The 26,095-nt window shown below is 39.5% G+C and overlaps 1 protein-coding gene across 2 annotated transcripts in view; it reads left to right on the top strand.

Annotated features, from left to right (window-relative positions):
* The window catches only part of fstl5 (follistatin-like 5), a 126,893-nt gene that overhangs the window by 96,011 nt on the left and 4,787 nt on the right, over positions 1-26,095 (top strand). For both annotated transcript variants that reach the window (XM_061252033.1, XM_061252032.1), the window contains 7 exons: positions 854-1,015; positions 2,203-2,337; positions 9,178-9,204; positions 10,583-10,701; positions 12,770-12,919; positions 18,305-18,412; positions 21,225-21,349. In XM_061252033.1, the coding sequence (XP_061108017.1) occupies positions 854-1,015; positions 2,203-2,337; positions 9,178-9,204; positions 10,583-10,701; positions 12,770-12,919; positions 18,305-18,412; positions 21,225-21,349 (826 nt within the window). The remainder of the gene's footprint in view (positions 1-853; positions 1,016-2,202; positions 2,338-9,177; positions 9,205-10,582; positions 10,702-12,769; positions 12,920-18,304; positions 18,413-21,224; positions 21,350-26,095) is intronic.

The following is a 26,095-nucleotide window of genomic DNA, read 5'->3' on the forward strand; positions in this document are numbered from 1 at the left end:
CATTACAGCGAAACGTAGTCCATCAATGACAGACCGCGATCCGGGGGACCGGGAGTCACGAGCGCCTCGCCAAGATCAAGTCCGCATCGCGCTCCATCTTCATAATCGTTTCGCGAAGACAGTTCAGTACACTTTCACACCGCTACAAGCAACCTGTCAGAACCCATTTACGCTTAACTTTGAATTGCAAGCACATACCAGAATGAATTCTTTCAATTTCAGTGACTGTTATACTCCCCAAGCCGAGTCTGTGAAGAAAAACTTGCATTTCATTTCGAGTCAAAGATTAGGAATGCTGATTTGATTCATGCATGTGTCTCGCAGAGGGAATTCAATCAGCATATCAAGCGAATGAAAAAATTACACAGGACTCCCACTGCTCTGTGCTATAATGGAATATTTAACTTTCTCAAACTACTGTATGTGTTTCTCAATTGAATTCAGTTATGTCTAATTTGTTGTAGCAAATTTGTTGTGAGTTCAAGGCAGTAATCCATGCATTTAATTCCGCTATCAATCATTGCTTACATTTTGTTACTTTCTCATACTGCGAAAACAAGTATTTAAATATAATCAATGGCTGCCCAATAACGCTTTTCGGTTTCATTTATTTGGGCTGTTTGTTTTCAGCCCTTTGACTCGTACGCTACAGCCAAGCTACGAAATGTGATCTAATGGCATTCAGTGCCCACTCAGTCCCAGTGATAATATGCTAATGTGGAGTGTGAAAAAGTTAACCAGGGTTGGCATTAGCTCTGAAAGCTGTCTTTCAGTAATCTTGTGCTGGCCCTCGCAGCCCCGCTACAGCTGTTCATTAACCTGCCAGTCCCTTTATAATTCTCTCTTTGTTCAGTTCCACCCGTAATCCGAGTGTACCCCGAGAGCCAGGTGAGGGAGCCGGGGGTGACCGCCAGCCTCAGGTGCCACGCCGAGGGCGTCCCAAACCCGCAGCTGGCGTGGCTGAAGAACGGCGTGGACATCAACGGGAAACTGTCCAAGCAGCTCACCCTGCAAGGTACCGATCCACACCTGAACGAGGTCTCTGTTATCAGGTCCTTTGCTCCAGGGGGGGATCCTGCTTAGTCTAATAAACTGTCAGTCGCTTTGGGTAAAAAGCGTCAGCTAAATAACATGTAATCTCACAGTGTAATAATTAGGTTCTGTCTGCATTCTGAGCGGTTTTTAAAGATACAAAAGCGAATGGGCTCGAAGCAGATACAACCTTTTACATTTAGGGCCCGGTAAACAACGTATTTATGGCACTAATTCATTTTTGCTAAAAATGTCACCTAGGCTCACAGCCACATTGAAAAAAAATAGTGGCCAGATACCAATACATTAATGCAAAACATTAATCCAACATGCTACAAGCCAGCTAAATAAACCAGGACCAAATTGATGCTTAACAGGCAGAGCAAATAGTCTATGGGACTTCTTAGCCAGACAACTTCAAAGGGACTAGCCCAAAATAAGAAAAGGTGGAGCACACAGAACTCAGGGGACAGAGGAGACTGGACTTTCTCACAGTAGAAAAAAAACTTAAACAGAGTTCAGTGCGCTCCACCGTTTCTTATTCGGGGCTAGTCCCTGTGAATTATCTGGGTAAGGAGTCTCATAACTGATCATTAATCTCAGTAGCCCTAGAGGTCTTATTGAACTCTATACAATTACTGCAGAGTCTGCACAAGTAAATAGAAGCTTAATGATGATAAACAGCTGTGGATGATGAATGATATGATAAGTCTGTATACATAATGAATTTGATGGAAATGAATTACATTACAGAAGATTCAAATGGCATGAAATGAATTGAATTAAGATTGTTTATTTTACTCATAAAAAGACACTTGCCAGTAGGTTGGTCGTATAATAAGCGGAAATTGTTAAAAAAAGAAACTGTACAGACAAAAAAAAAATCCACACCTGTCGCATCATATAAGGAAAAAAGAGAAATGCTTATGCATCGTTATGTTTTCTGGAAGAAAAAGTTACTAGCTTATCAAAACTTTGATATACTATCAAAACTCGCCCGACTGCTCAGTTGAGCTGCCAGTTAAAGCGTTATAAATTAAACAAAGGACATTTGGTGGGATAGCATCATGAACACAAATCTGGCCCTCACAGTACTGGTTAAATGCTTAGTGCAGTTGTCTACTTTCAGTAGCCAATGAATAATGTTTTTGCTTGTGTTTTACTGTTTAGGAAATGGAAGTGAGGTTCACATCAGTAATGTCCACTTCGAGGACACCGGAGCTTACACGTGTGTTGCGAAGAACGAGGCTGGAGTTGATGAAGACATTTCCTCCCTGTTTGTTGAGGATTCTGCACGGAAAACACGTATGTATAAATAATGGTAGCTAGCTGTGCTGGCTGGACTCTCTGGTCATATTCAATTATTAATCCAGGCTGTTTTAAATACTTTATGACTTTCAATGTAACCAAGAAATGCATACTGTGACAGCAATTAAATTATTCTAACTACACAGTGAATGCTCTTGGCAAACCCACACTAGGAGAGTGTGGCAAAATAATGTTGTTACGGATGTTTATTTATTTATTTAAACAGCATAAACTCAATTAATTTTGTTGTGAAATATTGAAAAAACGATTGTAACACTTTACAATTAGGTTCCATGAATTGGCATGAACTAATGTAGCTGTTAATTCACTACTTCTGAGAAGTTCATCTGCCCACCTCTGTTAATCATGAATTCATGTTACTACATTTAACTACATTTATTATTGTCAATTCATAGTGGAATTAAAACATAAGTTGATTTATTTGTTAATGATTAACTAATTATAAGTTCATCCTATGGTTTGTTAATGTATAAATATCATGCAACAAATATGTTAGTAAGTAAGTTGTTTACAAATGCATTAACTAATGAAAGGTAACATTCCATGCTTAATTGATTTATTTGTCAATCAATTAATCCCTGTTAACAACTGCATTAGTTTATGCTAATTCATGAGTCTTATTGTAAAGTGTGATCAAAACAGTTTTTTGCATGTATTTTGCTTCATTTCAAGCTTAATTTACAATTGAATCTGGATACCTCATATTTATGTGGATCATGAAACAAAAAATAAAGCACATTGGAAAATATTTTTCACATTTCACATTACAAGAGTGTAAGTCGTACCTTCAAATGTATACCTATTTGTAGTGAAAATACTCTAAAGACAAAAACAGGAAGGACTGAATCTGAAGTCTACCCTCAAATCAGTGCAGGCTTACTGTGCAAAGATTAGATTTGATCTAAGCTTTTGTGCAGATGAAGTAAACCAGCTGTGTTTACAGCAGAGAAAATGTCAGCACATTTTATGCAAACGAGTCAGCAGCAATTTATTTTATCAAGTCCAGCGCGCTGAACTATAACCAAATAATAAAACATGTCTCAAAGAAATCATGTATTCTAGGCTGCAAATACAAGCAATTAAAGCACACTGATTCATTTATTTACAGTAGATCAGTTGCACTTATCTGCTGTATCCTCATGACTGAAAAGATTATGGATGGACCCCCATATAGTATGACTTTATTATCCTTCATATATGTATACAGTGAAAACTCTTTTATTTCAGATGTCTTCTTTTATAAATACCTCATTAAATATCACAACTATATATGAAAAGTATATGGATCATTTTATTATTACTATATAATGGTATATAAGACACAATGCCACAGTATAATAGTAAAGACACAATACCGTAGTACATTTAATCTCAAGAAAAATGGCCATTCAGTAAATTTTCTCAATCCTGAAGGTCAAAACATGTCCTACTGCACAGCTTAAATTAATACTGTCTCCTTGTATTTGTCAGTGCTTACAAATAGCAACAGCCCTAAGCTCACCAGGCCAGGGCGGACTGGAGAGTTCAGTGGGCTACTGTCAGTGGCAAGAAATGCAATCAATCTCTGCCGTACTGTTACTAAACTGGCCTGTGTCCTTTTACACAACTTTAGATCCCCTTGTGCGAGGCAGCAGTTTGTGTTCAGCATGGATTACATTAGCTTTGAAGGCCAAATTCAGAGAACAGAGGCAAACTCTTTGGCCTAAATCATACATACAGTGGCTTCAGAAAGTATTCAGACCCCTTCACTTTTTGCACACTTTATTTTGTTGTAGATTTAATTTTAAATTGATGAATTGCCATTTCTGACCATCAATCTGCTGTTAGTAGCCTATAATGACAAAATTAATATGTGTAATTTCTTTTGACAAAATCAAGAACTGAAATCACTCTGAAACTGAAACTGAACTGAAATGTATGTAAGTATTCGGACCCTTAATTCAGTACTTTGTAGAAGCCCCTTTGGTAGCAATTACTGCTTCTGGGTAAGATTTACAAGCTTTGCACACCTGGATTTGGGCAGTTTGTCCAATTCTTCCTGGCAGATCCTCTCAAGCTCCATCAGATTGGATGGGAAGCGTCTGTGAACTACCATTTTCAGGTCTCTCCACCGATGTTCTATGGGGTTTAAGTCTGGGCTTTGGCTGGGCCAATCAAGGACAGTCAGAGACTTCTCCAGAAGCCACTCCAGCACTGTCTTGGCTGTATGCTTTGGGTCATTGTCGTGCTGAAAGGTGGTCTGAGGTGCATTTTATCTTCAAGGACTTGCTACATTCATTCTTAAAATTAAATCTACACATAAAGTGTGCAAAAAGTGAGGGGGTCAGATTTTTTTCTGAAGCCACTGTAGTTGACATATTTCCATACAAAGATGCAATATATCTATGTCGCTTGGTATTGCTCTTTCTTGAAACAATGCTGCAGAGATGACACATTATCTTTGTCAGGGAAGTAGGATTTAGTCACAGTTTAGGCTGTGGCAGCACTGAATCCAGCTCTGTCTACTGTGAATTATTTCCTTTGCACTAGAGTTGGGTAACGAAACCAGGTACCACCAAGGCACCTGTTCCCATATGACTAGATAGAATTGCAATGCAGATTTTGGTACCACATGCCTTCTGTGACAGAACAGCAGGTACCATTAGCAAGCTAGCAAGCTAGCAGAAGCTAACACTGCTAAAACTGCAATACATTTGTCTTTAAATTTCACAAGGGAATTTGATTACACTCAGATCACATTCTGCTTAACTTGAAAAGAGGCAAACAGACATTTTCTTGCAAAAGGCTTGAGCCATGTTGTGATCTGCCAGAGGTTGGGTGATAAAAGCTCCACATTATCCAGCGAGTTTTAGCATTGTCTTTACAGAACAGCAGTGAAGTCAATCTGTCTTCCATAACCAAATTGAGAGTAAAGGTTTGCAGATTGTCCAGCATGTGCTGCGTTTTATCCGTGTAACTCAAAACGATGCTTCTGGTGGTAAGCATTCTTAAGAGGATGTGAAATGCGATACAGTTATTTTCCCCAGAGCTGTTATTGTGCTGAATTAATGTCTGAATATCACAATCAGCCTGCAGCCAGGGAAAAATTGAAGTTTTTTTCTTTGAAGCAAACAATAAAATGTAATTGGATTTACAGTGCCTTTGTGGAACCCGATGATCCTAGGTGTGCCGTTAAAATGATCTGATATGCCAGTATCAAAATAGTAATATTATTTATTTGTATTCAGAAGTAATTTAAAACCATATATTGGAATGGGCAAATGCTGTCTCCATTCCAATATATGCAAAAACTGCAGCAATCTACTGTAAATTACAAGCTGAAATCAAGAAAGAGTTTTATGTCATTATAAGGTATTGATGTTGTGTTGTTTCTGGTTTTATTTAAGAGCATTAAAAGTTTTTAGTGGCACCAGAGAGAGTATGAATGTTTCAGATGGATCGTGCCGTGGCTACAAATATTGATTGGTACATTTAGTGGAACTGAGTATAGTGTAATCTGGAGCTAATTTGGTACTTTTTGTTCTTGAAATGCACAGTCTTTATATGACTGTGGTGATGTCACAGGGTTGTTGCAGATATTCCTTTTTCTGTACATTTTCAAGTCTTGAGCTATATTTTTTCTGTTATTCTGGCTAAAGTGGGAGAGATAAGACACTTGACAGGTTATACCATTTCTGAAAGGCATGCTGCTACATTTTTCATAATTTATTCCAGCAGTTTGACTGACCCATGTGTTTGTGTCACATAATGCCTTGTCAGTAAAAAAAGAAACTTTATTAGTGAAGAAAGTTTTCTGAAAGTTTTCTGATGCCCATTTCTTATGTCTGGAATAAGTGAACTAGGAGCATTTCTGTATTTACTCTGTCAGAGGGGACACACACACACACACACAACTTCTGCAAAGGTTTCACCTTTCAATAAAAGTCTGCTTTCTTAGAGTAAACTCATTTCAGCAGAGCTCTGTAAGGATATGGCAGTTCTGCAATCTTCAAAGTTTTGCCCTGAAAAGTTATGGAAGTCAGATTCTGCTTTGTGAAACTGGCCTGACAAAAAAAGCAAGAAGGCAAGTAAATTCTTGAGTGTGTGTGTGGAAACAGGATTAAAAAACTTTAATCTCAACACTGACTGGTTGATTGGAACTGAATGTGCTTGTTGAGATTTACAGAGAAAACTGCTGCAGTTGAATCCCAGCAACCAGCCTTTTTGGTAGCTGATTTTGTTTGCTTTTGTTTATGTTTGTTTCTGTTTGTTTCTGTGATGGGGTTGGTTGTAACAAACTGACAGTCTTTGTGAGTTTCTCACTTTTTCTTATATTATTGCACGAGGATGAAAGGTATGCATACTATTACCTGAGACTTAAATGGTTGCACTAGTGTTGAAAGGACTCTTAAATGACGTGATGAAATTGAGTGGGTCACAAGCGAGTAAAAGTCCTCATACTTATAAGCAGTAATCACCATTAGGACTGTTGTTACTTGATGTCGCTTGGTACAATTGTTTTTGTAGCGAGGCTTGCTGCTTGTGCAGTCCACGAGCCATTGGACAACTTCACTTACCGCTGTTGTGGGCAGACTCCAGGTGCCTGGCCATCCAGAGGAATCGTTAGTTTGCAAAGACACAGGGAATAACCTGCCATCTAACCTTCCCTCCCCCCCCCTGGGAGACATCATGACCACTGCAGACCCATGGTCACGATTCGCTTCTAGATGTTGTGTCTCTCTGCACCATGGGCTAGAGCTTTAAGTGGATGCACCATCTCCAGCTGAAGAAAAGCAGTCATAAATGTTTTAGATAACATTTATAGATGAGCACAATGGTAAATCACAGTGTAGCTACTATGTTCATTTGACATTGACATATAAAAATAAATTAACTATTTACAGTACATACTGTATACACTTTCAGCTATACATGATATCATACCATATTGTAAAAGTTGCTCCATATTGCAAGACTGCATGCATAGCCATTATAATGATTAGTAATTCAGTATTTCAGTCGTAATTACACAATACTTCTATTGCTTTCTCCATAAGAGCCAGAGTGAACAATCCCTCAGCGTTGTCAGTTGATCTTGTATGTACTGTTTGTTTGGCCTTTCTCACCCACAGAGCAACACAAAGCAGTAAGAACCTGTAAGAGGCTGGCGTGCTCATTTGGTTCTCCCTTAGGATTATGACCTAATTAGTCTTTTGAACTGCTGTACCACTTACCTTTCGGGAGTCATACTGACCCAGTTCCAGGCTGTTCTTTAACCGGAGGCTACGGAGGTTTATTCGACGGTAGTTAAAACTTTTCATCATGGCCGGGTAAACAAATCAAATTTGCTCAACCTTTTTGGCAGCCGGAAGCGTTCCCCGATGCATAAATGCATCCTGTAACATTTGTTTGATTTTCGGTGGTGCTGGGAGGGGCGCACTCACTGCTGAACTAGCAGGGCGACGATTCTAATTTGGATGGAAAGTATGATGTATGAGTCGTCTGGTGACTGGACCCGCTACCATCACTCAGCAAAGTGATGAATCATTTCAATTTACTTGTATATTCAAAGAGAACCGGGTCCCAGATCTCATCTATTATTTTTTCAGTTTTCATTTTAGTGTCGTCTTGTCTTCGGCGTGCTCTGAAATTACATTGTGCCTGAGTTCTGTGTTTTCCTCCTTCTTTAATTTTAATAATTGCTGATATTACTCCTTCCTCTTTTCAGTCTATAATTTGTGAAATTAGCTTTTTCTTTTCTTTTTTGCTTTGCAAGAGGACTTGACTAAGCACTTGAAAAAAGAGATTAAGCTAACAACTCTGTGTCTGCCTTAACGCATTGCCTCCCTTCGCTCTGTGTGTCCGAAGTTAAGAGCAAATGAGTGTGAAATGGCATCCGAATAAGATTGGAAATGATAATGGAACGGTCCCATATTGGTCACCTGGCTGAGAAGACAGTAGGTGGAATAGATCTAAAGGAGAGAGAGATGAATTAACATTTTGAAAGGGGAAAACATCTGCACCTGTCTGTCAGGTGCAGCCAGGGAAAAATTAACCCAACCGAAAGTGGCCATTTTGTACAAAAAGGACTGAAATATACCACTGATGTCCATATAAGAGTATGTGATGGCACTTTTTGATCTCTTCAGAGTAGGAAGAAGAATGGAGAGTGTAGATCATCATTTTCAGGGGGTGTGTATTACCTTTTTGTCTTGGATGAGAAACATTCATCCTCTCTTGAAACGTGCACTGGGGATAAGCTGGATTTCTTTCACGTGAAGCTGTTTCCTTCTGTGCATGTAGGTCCTGCTGCTAACATAGCTCACATGAGCGTCTGCTAATTTGCAGTACGCTGCCTTTACCATTAGTGTTTAGGGATGGCAGACTTTATTTCAGTTTTTGACAGTGCAGTACTTTGCCCTTGGCTAATTCACTTTTTCGGTTTAAAGTTTAAAGTTGTTAAATCATGCAATGTATGTATGTACAGTACCAATGTTATGTGAACTTATAACTATGAATTATTCGTTTTATGTGAATGTCATTTGTAAGAATATTATATTGTAACACTTCATATTGCATTATATTACAGTATACTTTCCTTACGAAAATCATGAATTTTAACATATAACATTCTAAATATAGGGAATATATTTCTTGTGCCTGTTTACATAGAATTGACACACAAGACAATATATAATAGAATATACTATAATGTTATTTATTGCGTTCTTATGTACTGTAATATGCATATCTATGTTGAGGCTTATTATGTTAAATGTAGTGATCTTTTATTGCATGTATATTACAATAATGTGTTTTTTCTCTCTGTTTCTACAGTGGCAAACATCCTGTGGAGAGAAGATGGTACTTGTTTGTTTATATATTATTTATCTTTCGATAGTTACAACCTTAGGGATACGCAATGTGGAAATTCTGGGCCCATATAAATAATACATATTTTTCTGGTCTTGGTGGAAGCATCTCTGCTTAACAGTACATTATAGCACAAATGCAAACTGAAACCAATTACATATGAGTTTTGTCAAAAGACTAAATGAAAAATATATATTTAAAAAAATGTCCTCATGACTACAATTAGGCTATTCTTGCAATTGACATTTTCAGCACATGGTCTGTACAGTATGTTGCAATACAGTATCAGTCCATCATATTAGCCACCACCATGACATATCAGCTACATGAAAAAAGTGGCTTAAGTTATTATTAGCCAGTACTGATACAATGGGAACGTTACCTGCATCCCTCCCTGCCTAAGAGTATATTTTTTTACAGTTTCTCATTATCTAACATTTGAGTTTATTATAGATAGTGCAGTGTAGTGGTTAAGGTAAATGACTGGGACACACAAGGTCAGTGGTTCTAATCCCGGTGTAGCAACAATAAGATCTGCACAGCCGTTGGGCCGTTGGGCCCTTGAGCAAGGCCCTTAACCCTCCATTGCTCCAGCGGAGGATTGTCGCCTGCTTAGTCTAATCAACTGTTTGTCGCTCTGGATAAGAGTGTCTGCCAAATGCCAATAATGTAATGTCAGGGTTGGTTCTAAACAAATTTTCTAGGGCAAATTTTCTTTGGAGGTCCGCTTTCCTTTGGAGTTAATTCCAACACAGGCACAGGGGGGTTTGCAATTTGCGGACCTGGGGGCCCCTCCAGACATGGAGCCCTATGCCTTTGTCGCCTATGCCACCAGTTCTGACTATATCAAGGTTCTGATATTCCTGTTGTTTTACCATTGTAGCGTAAACTCACTGTGTTCCGAACAAAACACGGGGAATCGGCCGTGGCACTTTTTCTCCTGAGGAATGTGATTTATGATTATGGTTGCTTATTGACTATCTTAGACACTTTGAATGATGTGAATTGGACCAATAAGTATAGAGAAAATGACAAAGAACTGCACAACGTCCCTGTGTTTGGAAGACCATGTTAGCTCACTACAGTCTGAACACCGCTGTATAAGGCGGCCTGGTTTGTAGTCTCTCGTTAGCAGCAGCTTCCCCACTACAGTGTCACTGTGCAGCTCTATTACCATGTCACTGTATGCTGAAATGGATGGCATATGTTAAGTTTTTATGGAAACGGAAGAACACACAAAAATCTAAGCTGATCTGAAAGTAATCCTTTTGTTATTAGTCATGAAAGTGGCACTTTTCGGAACATGGTGAGCTACGCTAACTTGGTGTTCGGAACACGGTGAGTTTACATCACGCTCCTCCTCTGGCAGGTTTCGGAGTTGGGAACATGTTCTACGTGTTTTACGAGGACGGCATCAAAGTGATCCAGCCGATGGCCTGCGAGATCCAGAGACACATTAAACCCAGTGAGAAACTGCTGGGCCTCCAGGTGAGGGGTCCTCGTGTAAGACGTCACTCAAAACACGCAGAGCTACAGTGGCATTTCATCACGCTGACTTCAACACATCCGGAGGGCGTCTCCTAGCTCACACTGCTTTTGTCATTAACAGCAGCCCCCTGAAATCAACGCGTTGTGATTAGCCTTCAAAGCCAGCGTTTATGTGTCACGTGCCGCAGTGATTGCGGGCGCAGGTTCAAACGCAGCTGAAGTAGTGACACTGTCTGACTCCCTGGGGGTTTGATTTGAATTATTCCCACGCTGACTCTCCTTCCTCTCACTCTTTTATACCAGCCTTGCTGTGCGGACCGGATAATAAATCGAGAACTCCCAAATATTGTACTCAAACGACCAATATCTTCAGCTGTATTTTCACCTCCATTATGCAAAGGAAAGAGTAACGGTAAATAGGGTACATTTTGTGGATGATGGTATCAAACTGTGCAGCACGCAGTACAGAAATATGACCATTATACATTTGGTTATGAAATATCGATTCAGGTTCAAATTATAGCAATGCTGAAAGTGTTATTTAGCAAAGGTGGAAAACCAAGGCTGTGTTATAGAGCAACTTTACAGAATGGTCTACTACTAATGAATTCTCTTCAGGTGAGATCTCTGGCTTGGAAGTAAAGAGCACTAGAAACATATTTCTAGCAGTCACATTCAAATCTAATTCTGAATACAATGCACTGCACCTGGCTAATAAAATTGGATGGTGAATCAGGTACACATGTTGAAGGAATGATAATCATCTGAGAGTGTCTCTGTGCATTTTATGTGAAGCACAAAGACATGTGCAGTATATGCGACTATATATAGCCTACATGGCAATCATACTATATATTATTTTGCCTGATTGCCATGATCATGGTGTTCATGCAGAAGTTGCTACTTTTGCTTATGCAACGGTCTGGATATGATGTGTTGAGCAGGAAATTTGCCACAAGTATCGCAGTTGGAAGAAGGATATAAAAACTAACATTCAACAATAAAGTTTATTTGCTCGTTTAATGATTAAGAGTTGAACACATGCCATAGAGATAAATTAGCATTTTAAGGAGGTTATTATGTACCTGCAGGCTCCTTGGTTTTGTCGCAGTAATGAACACTGCTCAGTGGACCACTTATGAGGAAGCGTTAACGCAAATGAACTGTGGAGGGAAAGCCAAAGCCTGCTTCTTATGAGTTTTAAAAGTCATTGAAATGGTAATAATGGTTCTGTAAATACATGGAAAAATATTACTAATAATATTCTGTCCTGCTTATGTGTAGTCTAGAATTGTACAGAATTGAAACAAAATGGCATATTCCTCACTCTGGACTCTTAGAAACTGTGTCTGAGCAATACACAGGATATTAATATGCCCCAATTCATCAATATTATCTGGTTTTACGAAGCCCTGATGACAAGCCAAGAGACTGGATCAACGTGTATTTCAATAATTTATATGCAGTGTTAATTTGTTTATTTAATTACATATATAATTAGTTAGTTCACACTGAAAAAGGGCAATATGCATTCATAAAATTCGGTGTCACATTTTAGGTTTAAGGATTATTACATTTATGGCAAAACTAGGGCCAAAATTGGCTGATTCAACAGGAGCATTGCAGGTAAGCTTGCAAGTGAAATACACCTAAAATCGTTTACAAACAGTGGAAGAAATGAAGTGGACAGGTACATATCATTTTCTCTTCCACTTGAGACTGAAAACTGCACATCTTTCCTGGGGGAAATATGCATCTCTATATCACTGCATGTGTTCAGGGAAAACCTCATGCGTCTCCATTTACTGCCAAAATCCAGTTCAGCTCGGCTAGGCTTGTGAGGAGACAAATCCTCCTTTAGCTTGAGAATTCCTTGTTGGACTCAAACATTCATATCATCAGACTAATCTGATCAAACAAAGTGTGGTGTTAAACAAAATGCATAACACTGATCATAACGTAGCGCTGCTTTTTTCACCTGGGCATGATCAAACTGTAAAATTTGTTTCTGTGATATTTTTTTTAAAGGGTTGCATTTACACTTCTTGTCCTTTTTTGTATTCCTCAGGATGAGGTTTGCCCAAAATCACAAGGCAACGCTGATCAGAAGTGTGTTTGGACGTCTGCGGTCAATGTCAAGGACAAGTATATTTATGTTGCTCAGCCAACCCTGAACAGAGTGCTCGTCGTAGATGTGCAGTCGCAAAAGGTTGTTCAGGTAAGCCATTTCATTAAGTTTTCTTTTATAAATGCAAGATTTGCAAAATGTTTTTTTTTTCTCTGTTCCTGCCGGGTATCTAAACCTCATTACTGTATATTCATTACATTCATCACAAGCAGACATAACGGGGTGACTTAAGCTCAGGAGGGAAGAGCAGTCGTCTGGCAAGAGAAGGTTTGCCATTTCGATCACGCCCTGGGTGTGTCGAAGTGTCCCTGAGCAAGACACTTAAATCCATTACATTACATTGCATTACAAGGCATTTAGCAGACGCTCTTATCCAGAGCGACATACAGCGAAGTGCAGATCAAACACAGGAACAAGTGTGAAGAGGACCCTAGAGGACAGTATGGTTCTAGTCAGTGTGAGTCCTAGCGTGACCATACAAATACAATCGGAACCCTTGAAGAATATGTCAACTTAAACTAGCATACCACGGTAGGCAGCTAGAATACCCCAAGTACAACAATACAAAATCTAATACAATAATTGCTCCTGAGGAGCTGGTTGGTGCATTGCATGGCAGCCAATCACTGTTGAAGTTTTTGTGTGAATGGGTGAATGAGATGCATCAGTTGTACAGTGCTTTGGATAAAGGCACTATACAAATACAGACCATTTACATAATGTTTACTATTCACTGGAACTTTCATTTGGTATGGATTTGGCATCCCTTTAAGGAGACTACTGCAAAAAATGCATGTCTTAACACAAAATTATACTGTGGCTATTCACACAATTCATATTCATGAGTGAAAAGTATCCGATTTAGGATGTGGTGTTTTTTGGACCGCCACAGCACTAGGAAAGAAACAGACAGACTGGATTACGTACCTGAGCAGACTGCATATCCATCAATCAGCTGAAGTCCATGACTGAGCATCTTTGCAGTGCATCCGTTTGCTATGCTCTGCGGTTTCAGCTGCGTCTCAGCCCTTGAATCATCAATTACAAGTGTGCGTCAACCAGGCTGCCGATAAGTTCAGATACGCTCTCAGAAAACTCTCAGAAAAGGGACAGTGGAAGTACATATTTGTTCTTTAAGGAACACATTTCCAAACAAACGTTGTATGTGGGTACTAATAAGTGCCTTTTACAAACAAACAGAATACAAATAAATTATGTATTGCTGGCTAGGGGTAGCATCTATAGCCAGGGTACCACCCCAGTGACAAGCATTTGTGCCTGTTTAGGGTCTTTAAACACCTTTTTTTCTGAGAGTGTGGAACAAGGGCTGACTATACAATAGATCTAACTAGACCTAATCGCTCAGACCCTTACGAACTAAGCTCATATCAGCTGAATATGAAAACAAATGCAAGGTAACAACCACAACAAAAATTCACATGATACTATCCACCGAGTACATTATTTATCATGTTTGTGAATGGAATAGGGCAAAGAGGCCCGGAATATATAGTGGAATGACTCATTCATGGGGTGAGAATGTGAGTTTGGGAAACAGGTTAGTTTAACAGAAATAGCTACTTGCCCCTGATTGGGTGGCAGGTGGGAGTCCTCCAGCTGAAAATGGCTCTCGCCTCGGATTGGCAGAAATCATTGTGTGTCGCTATTGGAAGCGGCCGTTTACCTCTGATTGTAGGGAATCAGCAAGCATTCTGATTGAAAGAAAAAGGTTCTCTGATTTGAGGCTGTACAGCATGCGAATTGTATGTGGTCTAGTTGGAAGTGGTTCTGTGTGTCTGACTTGGACGGCCGCGTCTGCGTTTCGAGGGAAGTGCAAGGACGCGGTTATGGCGGCGAGCCGTGGCTGATTGCCCCCGAGTGGGGGGAGGATGCGCTGGGTTTAGCCGTGAAGCTCAGAGGCTCCCTGAAGTCTCATCCCTCTCAGCGCTCCTCGCTGGCTGTGGTCACGCAGACATTAGTCCGTCAACTGGAGGTTTGCTTTCATTATATAAGATTAGTCCTTCCTAATAAACCACCTGACCCTCTGATACCTCTTGATAAAGACATAAGATTAGTCTGTTTATCTGTTTGTCGACCTACTTGTTAATGTATTCTAAAGCCTTCTGCTTGTTTGTTTGTATCGAGCATGTTTGTATTGTTGCACTTTTATTAATTAGCTCTGAATCAATGGCTATATTGCTATTGGCTGGATTCATAAAATAATTGTACAACAAAAAACAACCCCCAAAGAAATGAATAGTAGGCTATAGTAGTGGCAGCACAGGTGTATATGAGGTTGGTTTAAGAGTACATTATCCGCTTGGGTGAGGTTTGGTTTCACTATGCCCAGTCGGATTGAGTGCTTTCTTTCACCACCACGAAAACTAACATTTTCCTCTTGCCTGGTGTACATTTCAGAAATGCACCATTTTTGTTGAAAAAAATCTAAATACTATCGAAATTAGACAAAGGAGCATGTCTAACCATTATGGGAGAAGAATACATTTTGGAAAAATAAAGTATGAAAGTGAAATAGGGACACTTATTGTGAAATACAAAAGGAAAAGGAAAAGGTTTATTAACAGCACCCACTCTCACACAATAGATGTGCTCAGGCAGTAAGAGCAGTCGTCTGCCATTGGTGTGTGTGTGAGTGTGTTTGTGAATGGGTGAATGGGTGAATGAGAAGCATCAATTGTACAGCACTTTGGATAAAGGAGCTATATAAATGCCAACCATTTAAAGTGATGGTATTCTACTACTAGAGTTTCTAGTAAGATTGAAACATGTTGTCTGTAGTGTATTTCATGCATTTACATGCATCTGTGTATAATTTATTCTGTAATTATGTAAGGTACTGTAGCTTGCCTTAAGACTGGGCACTAATAGTAAACTCAATATAGCTAATAAAAAACAATTAAAAAATGTAATGTGGAAGCAATACCATTTTAGAGATGTTGGATCACATCAGATGTGGAAAGTGAAAACTTCGTTCTATTTTCGGTAGATTAGGTTCCTTGTTCAAGTTAACTTGGCAATAAAATGGCAGTTTTATTTGTAGAGTAGTATTAAATTATATATCAACATTATAGCAATTTCAATTATAGCAATGTCCAAGGTCATTTCTTTGTATGCCTGTCTTACTTTAACAGCATGCTTGAATGAGTGTAGTAACCCATAAAAGTTGAATGCCGTCTGTTTATTGTTATATTATGCAGTACAAGGCATGGGATAAACTGTGCAAGTACACTGAAAACAGATGTTCCATGAACAAACACTTTATGTGGTATAGTAGGTCGATGCAGAAACCTGTTTCAATCAATGTGGTAGTAAAAGTGCTATTACGACAACCATTTTAACCAGGCTCAAGCTACAGTACACATATACTGTTTTATAACTCTAAACATATCATAATATAGCTATATTTATACCACAATCTTAATTAAATGAATTGTGTGGAATACCCAAGGCCAGGGAGAAGTATTTACTCTGGGTTCAGCAAGGATGCAGCAAATCCAATCTTCATATCGACAATTGAATTTGGTGAAAGTCTTACACTACATCAAGGTTTTGAAGTTTCATTGTACTTATTTATTCAATACATGTTCAAGAACAAGAACAACTAACAAAATAATATTAGTACTTTGCTAAGTCAAGTGAATAAGGGTCGCAAGATATGTTAATGGTCGTGAATAAAAAAGACTAGCAAGATAACATTAGTTAACTGAAATGAACGAATATGACTAGCAAAATAACCATAATTTTACATAACTGAAATAAAGCTATTGGTCACTCACATAGCACCACATTGCTCCTTCACAAGCCACATTCTAAAGGCAGGCTTTGAGTCACTGCTATAGCTTAACCCCAAAGATGACCTGCCGCTATGTTTAACAGCAGAGAATACCCCCTAAATCATCTTTTTTCAACTTGGAATCTGATGACAAAGTTTGTGATGAGTGACAGGTTGTTTCTTTATGCAAAATATGTTTGGGGTTTAAAATTCAATTAAGCTGCTTTATTTTAGGGGTTTAGTGAAGGCGGGTAATTTTTTACCTTTAGGACAAGGGGAGTATACAGAATGTTAAGGATATGGGCTATTTCATGTGCAATATTTAAAAGCACTCCCGTGTTGCGTAAATTGCTCGTATTGAGTTCAGCCACTCAGCATGTATTTCCATGTATTTCCATCTTGCGGAGTGTAATCAGCTGACGTGCAATATGTCTGCACAAAGCCACCCAGCAAAATGGAAAAACATTTTTTTAAATCAGTGTGTGAGTAACATCAAATATTGATATAATCTCTTGAAAACAAATGTTCAAACAGAAAAATCTGTGATAATACAGTCCAGGCATCTGTTTTCCTGGGTGGTGAAATGTTATTTCCCCACTGTGATTTCCCCACTATCCTTCATGATAAAATTATTTTAATTAATTCCTACTGCATACAAGGTGCATACTATAATCTCCTAAACAATGACAATTTGGGAATAGAAATGCAGCTGATTTGAAACATTGTTCAAGAGTTTGAGAAATGGAGGCAACTTTAAAATCGGTTACATTTTCCTGAAGAAAATAATTGCTTTGCGTGTTTAGCTGTGTGTAAAACCAAGGTAACATCTTCATCATAATTATGTGTCAGCGCACAGTCAATGCACAAACTAGATAAGACCTACTTTCCTGTCACATATGATTCATGAGCCATTGTGAGTGGAATACGCCGTCCTGATGGCAGTCATTTCTGATACAAATAAGCTCCAGTAAGGATGACGTCTTTGCCATCACAATTTATTGTTGAAAATCAAATTTAAGAAACAAGCTACACCCTGCTGAAAAAACAGCTTGGGCTATGTTTGGAAACTGCTGGTAGCTGGTTGACCAGTCCAGACCAGCTCCCAGCTCAGCTAGGTTTAGCTGGTTGACTAGTTCAAACCAGCTTCCAGTGCAACATGGCTTGACTAGCTCAAGCTATGTGTTGAAACAGCAATGTTTGTTCTAACAGCTCCGACAAGCTACCAGCAAAAGACCCAGCGAGACCAGCTTCATGACCAGTTTGGCCATGCTGGTTGACCAGCTCATACCCAGCCTGACCAGCTTTTGACCAGCTGATCAGCTCAATTTTGCGCAATTTTGAAGCTGGTCAAGCTGGCATAGCTGGATGTTACAGCAGGGAATCTATGAAGCAAAGATCTTTTCTGGTTTGAACAATAGTTTAACAGTTATGGAACTGTACTTGAGTCTCAAAGGTTGAGCATTTGATTCCCAGCCGGGGCTGATGCTGTCACTCTGCCCTTGAGAAACATACTGTACTTAACCTGAACTGCTTCCACAAAATACCAAGCTACATGACTACAGGTAAAAATGTTATCTTTCTATGTTGCTCTGAGTAATTTCCAAATGTAATGTCGATGTAATATCAAAGGGTGAGCAAAGATGAGGTAAAACGTGTAAGAAAAGTTTGCTGTGTGATTGCAGGCGGTGAGGACGGATCCCGTGCCAGTAAAACTGCACTATGACAAATCCCACGATCAGGTGTGGGTTCTCAGCTGGGGCGATATGGAGAAGAATACACCCACACTCCAGGTAAGACAAAAAACCAAAACAAAATCTGAACAACAGGTAAACCCACCCACACTTCAGGCAATCACTGTGTACATTAAGACTGTTATACCCCAGTAATTAGACCACACAGAAAATTACACCCACACTTCTGATGTGTTCAACAAGCTGAATATTAGATGTTAGATTAAACATAAACATATTCAACATAATGTGAAAAGATCCTGTTCAGTGATCAGATGGATAGAAGAAGGAAAAATATCTTCATTTATCAGGTGAAAATTTCTCTAATCACATTTATTTAATCTTAATGAATCAATGTCATTAGCAAAAATGTTGCAATACTTCAGTGGTGTCTATTTCAAGGGACAATGAGGTTTGCCTTGTTGAACAAATATTGGGTAATCACAGCATAAAACAGACATAAGACTGAATAAAGACAGTCATGTCCAACCTATATCATATACTGTACATAGGGATACAAGGTTAATAATACTTATTTAAATTTATATGTAAATATATAGTTTATATATAGCCATTGCCAATGTGTAGCACCCACTGGGTGAATGCATGGCAGCCATTTTACTCCAGAATGCTGACCACAGATCAGCTGAGGTGGGGAGGGTGAGAACAGCCAAATAAACCGAGGGTTGATTAGATTGGCGGGTTGTGAATTTGGGCCCAGGACACAAGACAACCCCCTGCGATAAGTGTCATAGGGTCTTTAATGACCACAGTGTGTCAGGACCTTGGTTTAACGTTTTATCTGACGGTTATCGAAGGCAGTTCTCAGCTGCAGTTCAGTCATTTATCATATTGTCACATACTGCTTTCTGTGCATAGAATCATCTATGCTGCAGACATTTTTTTATCAGGCTTATGAACTTAAATGAGATCATAAGTACATTACTCAAATCCTAGAATCTAGTGGCAGTGTTGTGTTGGTTCACGGTCAAGCCTGAACCTTGATCTTTTGTGCTCCTTTTGAAGCACCATGTACTGTACAGAAATGTAATGGTTTCCTTGGTAAATGCTTTGAAATAGTTTTCCGTACTACTTCTAAGAATTCGCCAGCTTTTGAGAAACTGCTAAGTCCAATGACACTTCTAAATGTCAAATGTGAGCATGAGATGGTCAGTGAACCGCATTTGACATCCAGGGTTTCGTTGAATGTTTTCAGCATTCTCCAAGACAAATTTCACGTGTATTATCCAAGACAAATTCAGTTACGTTGCTAAAATCAACCTCAAAGTTCAACAGGCACTGTTGGATGCTATCCGCGACTGAGCACTAATTTACGGTATCAAGGTACAGCGTCGGCATGAATAACTTTTAAATCAGACGTAATTGATTTTCCTTGCAGAATAAAATGTGAAAAGCGTAATTGTCTGTGCCATCTGTTGACTCCGCTGTGACCATCTTTTCTTCCTCCGAGTCAGCAGCCTGCCAAGCCTGAGATTGTTTTCAGGGAAATTCCCTGCCATTTCTCACATGCCAATTTAAAAATGCTCGTAATTAGGGGTTGTCAGAGTCTTCAAGTGGAATGTTTGCCCTCAGAACCGCATCCGTCAAATCTCGGATGACATCTGACTGCTCAATTCTTTCACGATGTTCTTTTTTTTTTTTTGCAGAGCATTCCACCTCATTGTTTGTTCCAGACTGCAATGGATATTTTTGTGCCTCTATGGATTCATTGTAAACTGCAATAAATATTGACTCACTGTGCGGTATAGCAGGAGACTGCTGTTGCGCTTGGTCACACACACCTTTTCATTTACTTTTCATCCATGTCACATTCCTTCCCCTCACCCGGTTTATCTTATTATGTCAACAAATTGCTTTCACGGGGGAGCACAATTGATCAGTAATTGTATGAGTTACAGTAGGAGACTGTGACAACCGACGTGCCCTAGTCATATAATCACAACACGCAAATGCAACCACATCCACATCATATCTGCATCCACTTCTCATGTGTAACTACAGCCACTACAATAATCACTTCAGAGGACTTGTTCCTTTTTTTTTTTATAAAGCACCCACAGTTAAATGTCCAGTGTTAATTCAGCTCCAATCGAGTACATATGAGTGAAATTGGGACCATATGTACTTGATTTAACACTGAATATTTCACTGTGCCATTGCAAGTCGAACTCACGGGTACAATTAGAGCCAGTCTAAATCTCTACTGACACTTGTTCTGTTTATGAGGAAGAACATTTTGAATCAACATCTGACCAAACTCACAGTCAACCTGCTTACTGTTACTACTACTACTACTACTACTAATAATAATGATTATTATTATTATTATTATTATTATTATTACCATTTCATGTCTTTTATGTCTTATGTAAAGCATTTTGAATTGCCTGTGTGTATGAAAAGTGCTATATAAATAAACTTGACTTGACTTGCTGCAAGTAGTTTTTCTGGTGCAGTGGTAAACCACCATCAGTAATACAGGACGGGATTTGGCTGTGAGTCAGATGACTGTGTGGCAGCACTGATGTGAACCAGCATGGTTCCCTTTGACATTCAGCTGATAAAACTGCTTCATCATGAGCATTAATTTAGCACATTGTCATCACTATTAAAAATCAATACGCTGTATAACATCTGCATATTTCTTCTTCTACAAAAGGAATAAAATATGTGTATTGTAACAGTTGAACATTTCTTTTGAGCTTCTGCGCTGCCAGACAGATTTCCGGCCTTCTGGTCCTATAATTACGAACCCCCCAGCGCGTCAGAAGCCGCTTAAGTTATGAAATGGCATAATGAACTGAATTATTCATGTGGTGCTGCTGAATGGATCATCCTCTCCTCTCCGCAGGTGATCAATCAGGCCAGCGGGAGTATGTCCCACCACACCATACATACCCAGCCAGTTGGCAGGCGGTTTGATAGGGTGGATGATTTCTTCATCCCAGCTGCGACCCTCATCATTAATCACATCAGGTGAGTCGTGAGAAGGCGGCGTTTAACTCCGCCACCCCCCCCCCCCCCCCTTTCATCCCCACCCAGCCCCCAAAAACCCTGCCCCCTCCCCGATGCACATCATTCAGAAGGGGAAGACTCCGTCCTTCAAAGGCGGAGCCAACAAGCGCGGGAAAGACAAGAGCCTTGATTTCAGCCGACACTTTGACAGCACGCAGACGCTCTTAAGCAGCCGATGAACAGGAGGGTTTTTGGGTGTGAATTGCTGCTCTTTCACCAAGGCTTCAGTCAAGAAGCGGTAACTCCGTCAGAGGTGCCGGGGAATTAAAACAGAAGGGGTTTTCCTGGAGTTTTTTTTTCCTCGGGTCCTTGATTGATTGATTAGCCTTCTTCTTATCAAATATGCTCGGTATTACAGCTTGGCTGCGCTTATCTTTGGTGTCCCTGTCTGCTTAAACAGCTTTATATAGCAAATACAAATGTTTGGATGATAGCTTCCTTCTATTATCAACACGGAAGAATGTAGGCTGTAATAATAAGCAGATAAATATAACATCCTGGTAGATTTATTCAGCTGCAGTCTGCTTAGTACAGATATCAGTTTGAGCACCCCAAATTTATGATTACTTCCATACTTCCGTAGTATCATAATTTGTTTTGACAGAATTCCAGTCTACACTAAATCCAAATTAACATTATGAAAATTCTTTCTGACATAATAGCTTTCAGCGAGTTTTGGAGGCAAATTGAGTTTGGTGTGGTGAGAAGTCATAACAAGAATCAAATCTGTGGTGTGTTTCGTTGAAAAACAGAAAAGTATGGCCTTATTTTACCAATATATTCCAGTTAAACATTGGGAATTGCTTGTGACTGCTGTCAGAAGAATTCTCCCGTGTAGGACACGCCATGCTCTGAAGTGATGAAGCTGCCACTCACCCTGTCAAAGGACGGTCTAAAAAAAGCCACATCGATTCAAATACAACGGGCTGTCATTTCCAACACTACACGTGTGACTCAACTGTCACTGCTGTATCAGAGCACAACAAACTACATCATAGCTGCAACAATCAAAGCTAGCTTTTTTCTAGTTAATGCATTTCTTTAAACCACAGGCACAAAAGGTCATAGAGTTCTGTCTAGCTTCAGTCTTGGCATAATGACACACATTCCTCACACTCAAGCATATGCATCAGCATATTGGCTGCTGCAGTGTCACCTGGGGAGAGACTGTTGGCTAGATTTCCAGGTCAGACAGACCCCTGCAGTCTGCAGGCAGTCGCTGTGAATACGTACATTCTTTGGTTCTGTGGCAACGCACTTCAGCTGGTGGACAATGTCAGCCCTCAGTCTCCCACATAGACTGAGGCTGGTCTCTCAGTGATATACTGTAGCATAGAGCCAGACCCACAGTATATCACTGTTCAATGAGACAGAGGGCTGTGGGATTGGCATTCAAGCAAAAGCATTAGTGTTAAACATCCACCGCTTTCAATGCTACACTTTATTTGGAAATTGTATACTTTTTATGCTATACTTTATACAGTATAAACACTTGTATTTATTTATTGGGGCAGCCGATAGACAAGTGGCCAAGTTGCTTAACTGGGAAGCTTAAGGTTGGTGGTTCAATCTCCAGATCTGTGCTGCTGTGGGCCGTTGAGCAAGGCCGTAACCCCACATTGCTCCAAGGGGGACTGGCCCCTGCTTAGTCAAATCAGCTGTACTGTAAATCGCTGTGGATTAAATAACTGTAATGCAATTAGTGTTTTCAGATCTTTGTTTTTTAATGTATTCCAGAACAAAGCCACAAGAGATGTTTTAAGGCAGGATAAGGCAGTCTGATTTGCTATTACTCAGCAACACCACTTATTAGGTCAGGTCTCCTCAGGTCTTATTGGCGTGCACCACTGTAGCAATACTATTTTACACATTTTCCACTGGCAAAACATTAATCCCCTCACTCTCCCAGGTTGACAGATCTATGCTACCTTTTAATTTAATCACATGCTAATGAGTATTTCAAATCCTTTGCTCAGGCCATATTTAATAATCGCTCACACCATGAGTTCAGTAATCGTTTTCTACATTTTAGGAGGTGCGAGCTGTGAGTTGAGTGTGCTGGGAGATGAGAGGCATTGATCTGAAGCTCCTCCAGATCTTCTGTGTTTGACATCTGGGTCAGACTGTCGGTCTTCATGCATCGCTGTCACCCCACGCCCGGCCCTCTGTAGGCGGGGGTTGTAAACCCACAGCGTGAGAGTGTAGTGGGGCTCGCGGGTCTCCCCGTCGAGCGTTATCAGCATTATAATGGAAAGACTCACAGAGGGCCTGGCTAGGGCCTACGCACGGCTGCCCATGCAGATGATCCTTCCCAGCCCTCTCTGGGCTGAGACAGTGCCAGAGAAGGAGGGTCTGTCGATATTACAGAACACCAGCTGTAATCCCACGAGACTTGAGATAACAGAATTTACGCCGGCTGTTTTCGACTGGGATTGCTGACTGGTCAAAATGTAGTTATTTTACATTTTAATTGATTTATCTTGCATGTAATTTTGTAGCCTTTTAAAAAAAAAATCTTAAAGCTGAACAGTGAATTTGTGCTGTTCATGACGTTACCTCGGATATAAAGCGGAGGTATAAATAGCGAAGGGACACATCACAGTAAAGTCGCGTAATAGAACGTGGGCCCACCATGTATGAATGAGACCACGGCACACTGAGCCTGTCAGCGCCTTGAATTCCGCAGTGGGTATATGACCCCATTTTTTCATGTGGAGAATCAATTCACACTTAGCTGATGGAAGTGGAAAACTGTGTCTCAGGTGTCATGCTAGGGTAGCCCATAAATGCTCATATGAATTCATATCTGGTGAGAAAGCAGTGACATACAGTGCACTCTATAATGTTTGAGGGCACTCATTACTTCTTCTTGATTTGGATCTGCACTGAACAATTTTAGACTTGTAATCAAACAATTCACATATAGTTTAAGTGCAGATCATCAGCTTTTCTTAAATGGTATTTTCATAGATTTGTAAAAAAAAAGAAGATATACATAGTGTACAATAGCATCTTATCTGCTCAACTTTATGCAAATAGACGGTGCTATTAATAGTGCTGTAATTTCTACATGGTGAAACAAGAATGTATAAAAATACCTTTAAATAAAAGCTGTCAAATAAAACCATCAATGAAACATTTTATCATTAAGTTTTTTTTCCCACACACAAATTGTTGGTTGAATACCAAGGGATAACAATCCTTTCACATAATGTGGTAATTCCAACAGTACTATTATGTTGGCCATGCCTAAGTCATGCGCTAATGCTCTAAGTCATGCTGTTGACTGGCATTTACTGTTGTGTAGGCAGAACATTCTGGAGGTAGTGGATACCAAGTCTGTGGCATTTATCTCTGCGAACAAGTTCAAAGAAGGAGGACATTCATTTAAGCGTTCAGAGCTATGGATATTTGAATTTGAAGTACCTTTGAGGCTGAAATTTGAACATGTGAACAGAGCCCTTATTGCTGTAAAAACAGTCAACCTGGAATACCTAAAGCTTGAGGTACAGAACACAAACCACTGAAGATCACAGCTAAGGTATAAAACTACTGTAATATTAAGGAAGACTTCAGCATTGATTCTTCAAAGCCTCATTGGGTGTTAGAAGTGACTAGGGGATTTGTTATCTGACTACAGCAGTAGGATACATGTTCTAAAGTTGGTTAACCAGAATAACCAGAAGGAAATTGCACCTTGTCATTCCACGGAATAAGAATGCTGCACTGTTATGCAATTTACAATGTAATTATATTTCTTTGTAAGAAAGTATATTACTTTATTATAAACCATATTAAAGAATTAATTATGTTTTTACACTTGATCCTTGTGTCCACCTTGTCTAAAATCCCAATAAAATAATTAGGCAATAGAATATATTCAAAGTAAACATTTGTATTTGTAAGGGTAGCTAAAAATGTAACGTTCCTGTCAGTTGGAGCGAGCAGGTTTCTGCTGCTTCATTGGTTGGAATTTTCTCTGGTTTGTGCCTTTGCATGGCTTGTGTAATGTGTTCTGAAGACCAACCTTTTGTCATGCATCCAGACAGATGCATCAAGATGAACGATAGATCATTTTCCAAATGCAAGTCTTTGCACAAACTACTTGAGGTTTGCTCAAACTAACTTGGTCACCATGATTTGTGTATTCATTTGCATTTGTGTGCATCCATCAGTTGTAAGCCGTTTGTACACACAGTACCAATCAGATTCGTTGGAATAGGTTTTTTAAGAGCAAAGGGTAAATTTAGTTTGGTTGAGTAAATATTTAATTTGTTAAACAGCTGTGTCTCAACAGGAAAATAAGTAGCCTGCATTTTCCATCGCTTATTAATTGAAACACACACTGCAAATCATATTCTCATTGATTTTTCATGAGGAACATGTTTCTCATCAAACCACAATGAAAACAAAATCTATTAAAAAACCCATTAAAAGTCAGTACACCTCTGGCACACTATCACAGACAGTATATTGGAAATGGTAAAAACACAATATTTTCTAGGTAATGAGGACCACGGTGTTCCTTTGATATTCCAATAGGCAGTATCACGGTGTACACATAATTTATACACATATTGATTTGTATTTTGTATATGCAACAGTGCAAAAAAAAATGGGGATCTGTATTTTGGCATGTTCATTTAAGTCTCTCGGGAGTAGAGTGCACACGTATCTAGCAGAGCCCTTGGTGCTTTAAAAACTTTA

This window comes from Conger conger, chromosome 8 (assembly GCF_963514075.1).
Source record: "Conger conger chromosome 8, fConCon1.1, whole genome shotgun sequence".
NCBI lineage: Eukaryota > Metazoa > Chordata > Actinopteri > Anguilliformes > Congridae > Conger > Conger conger.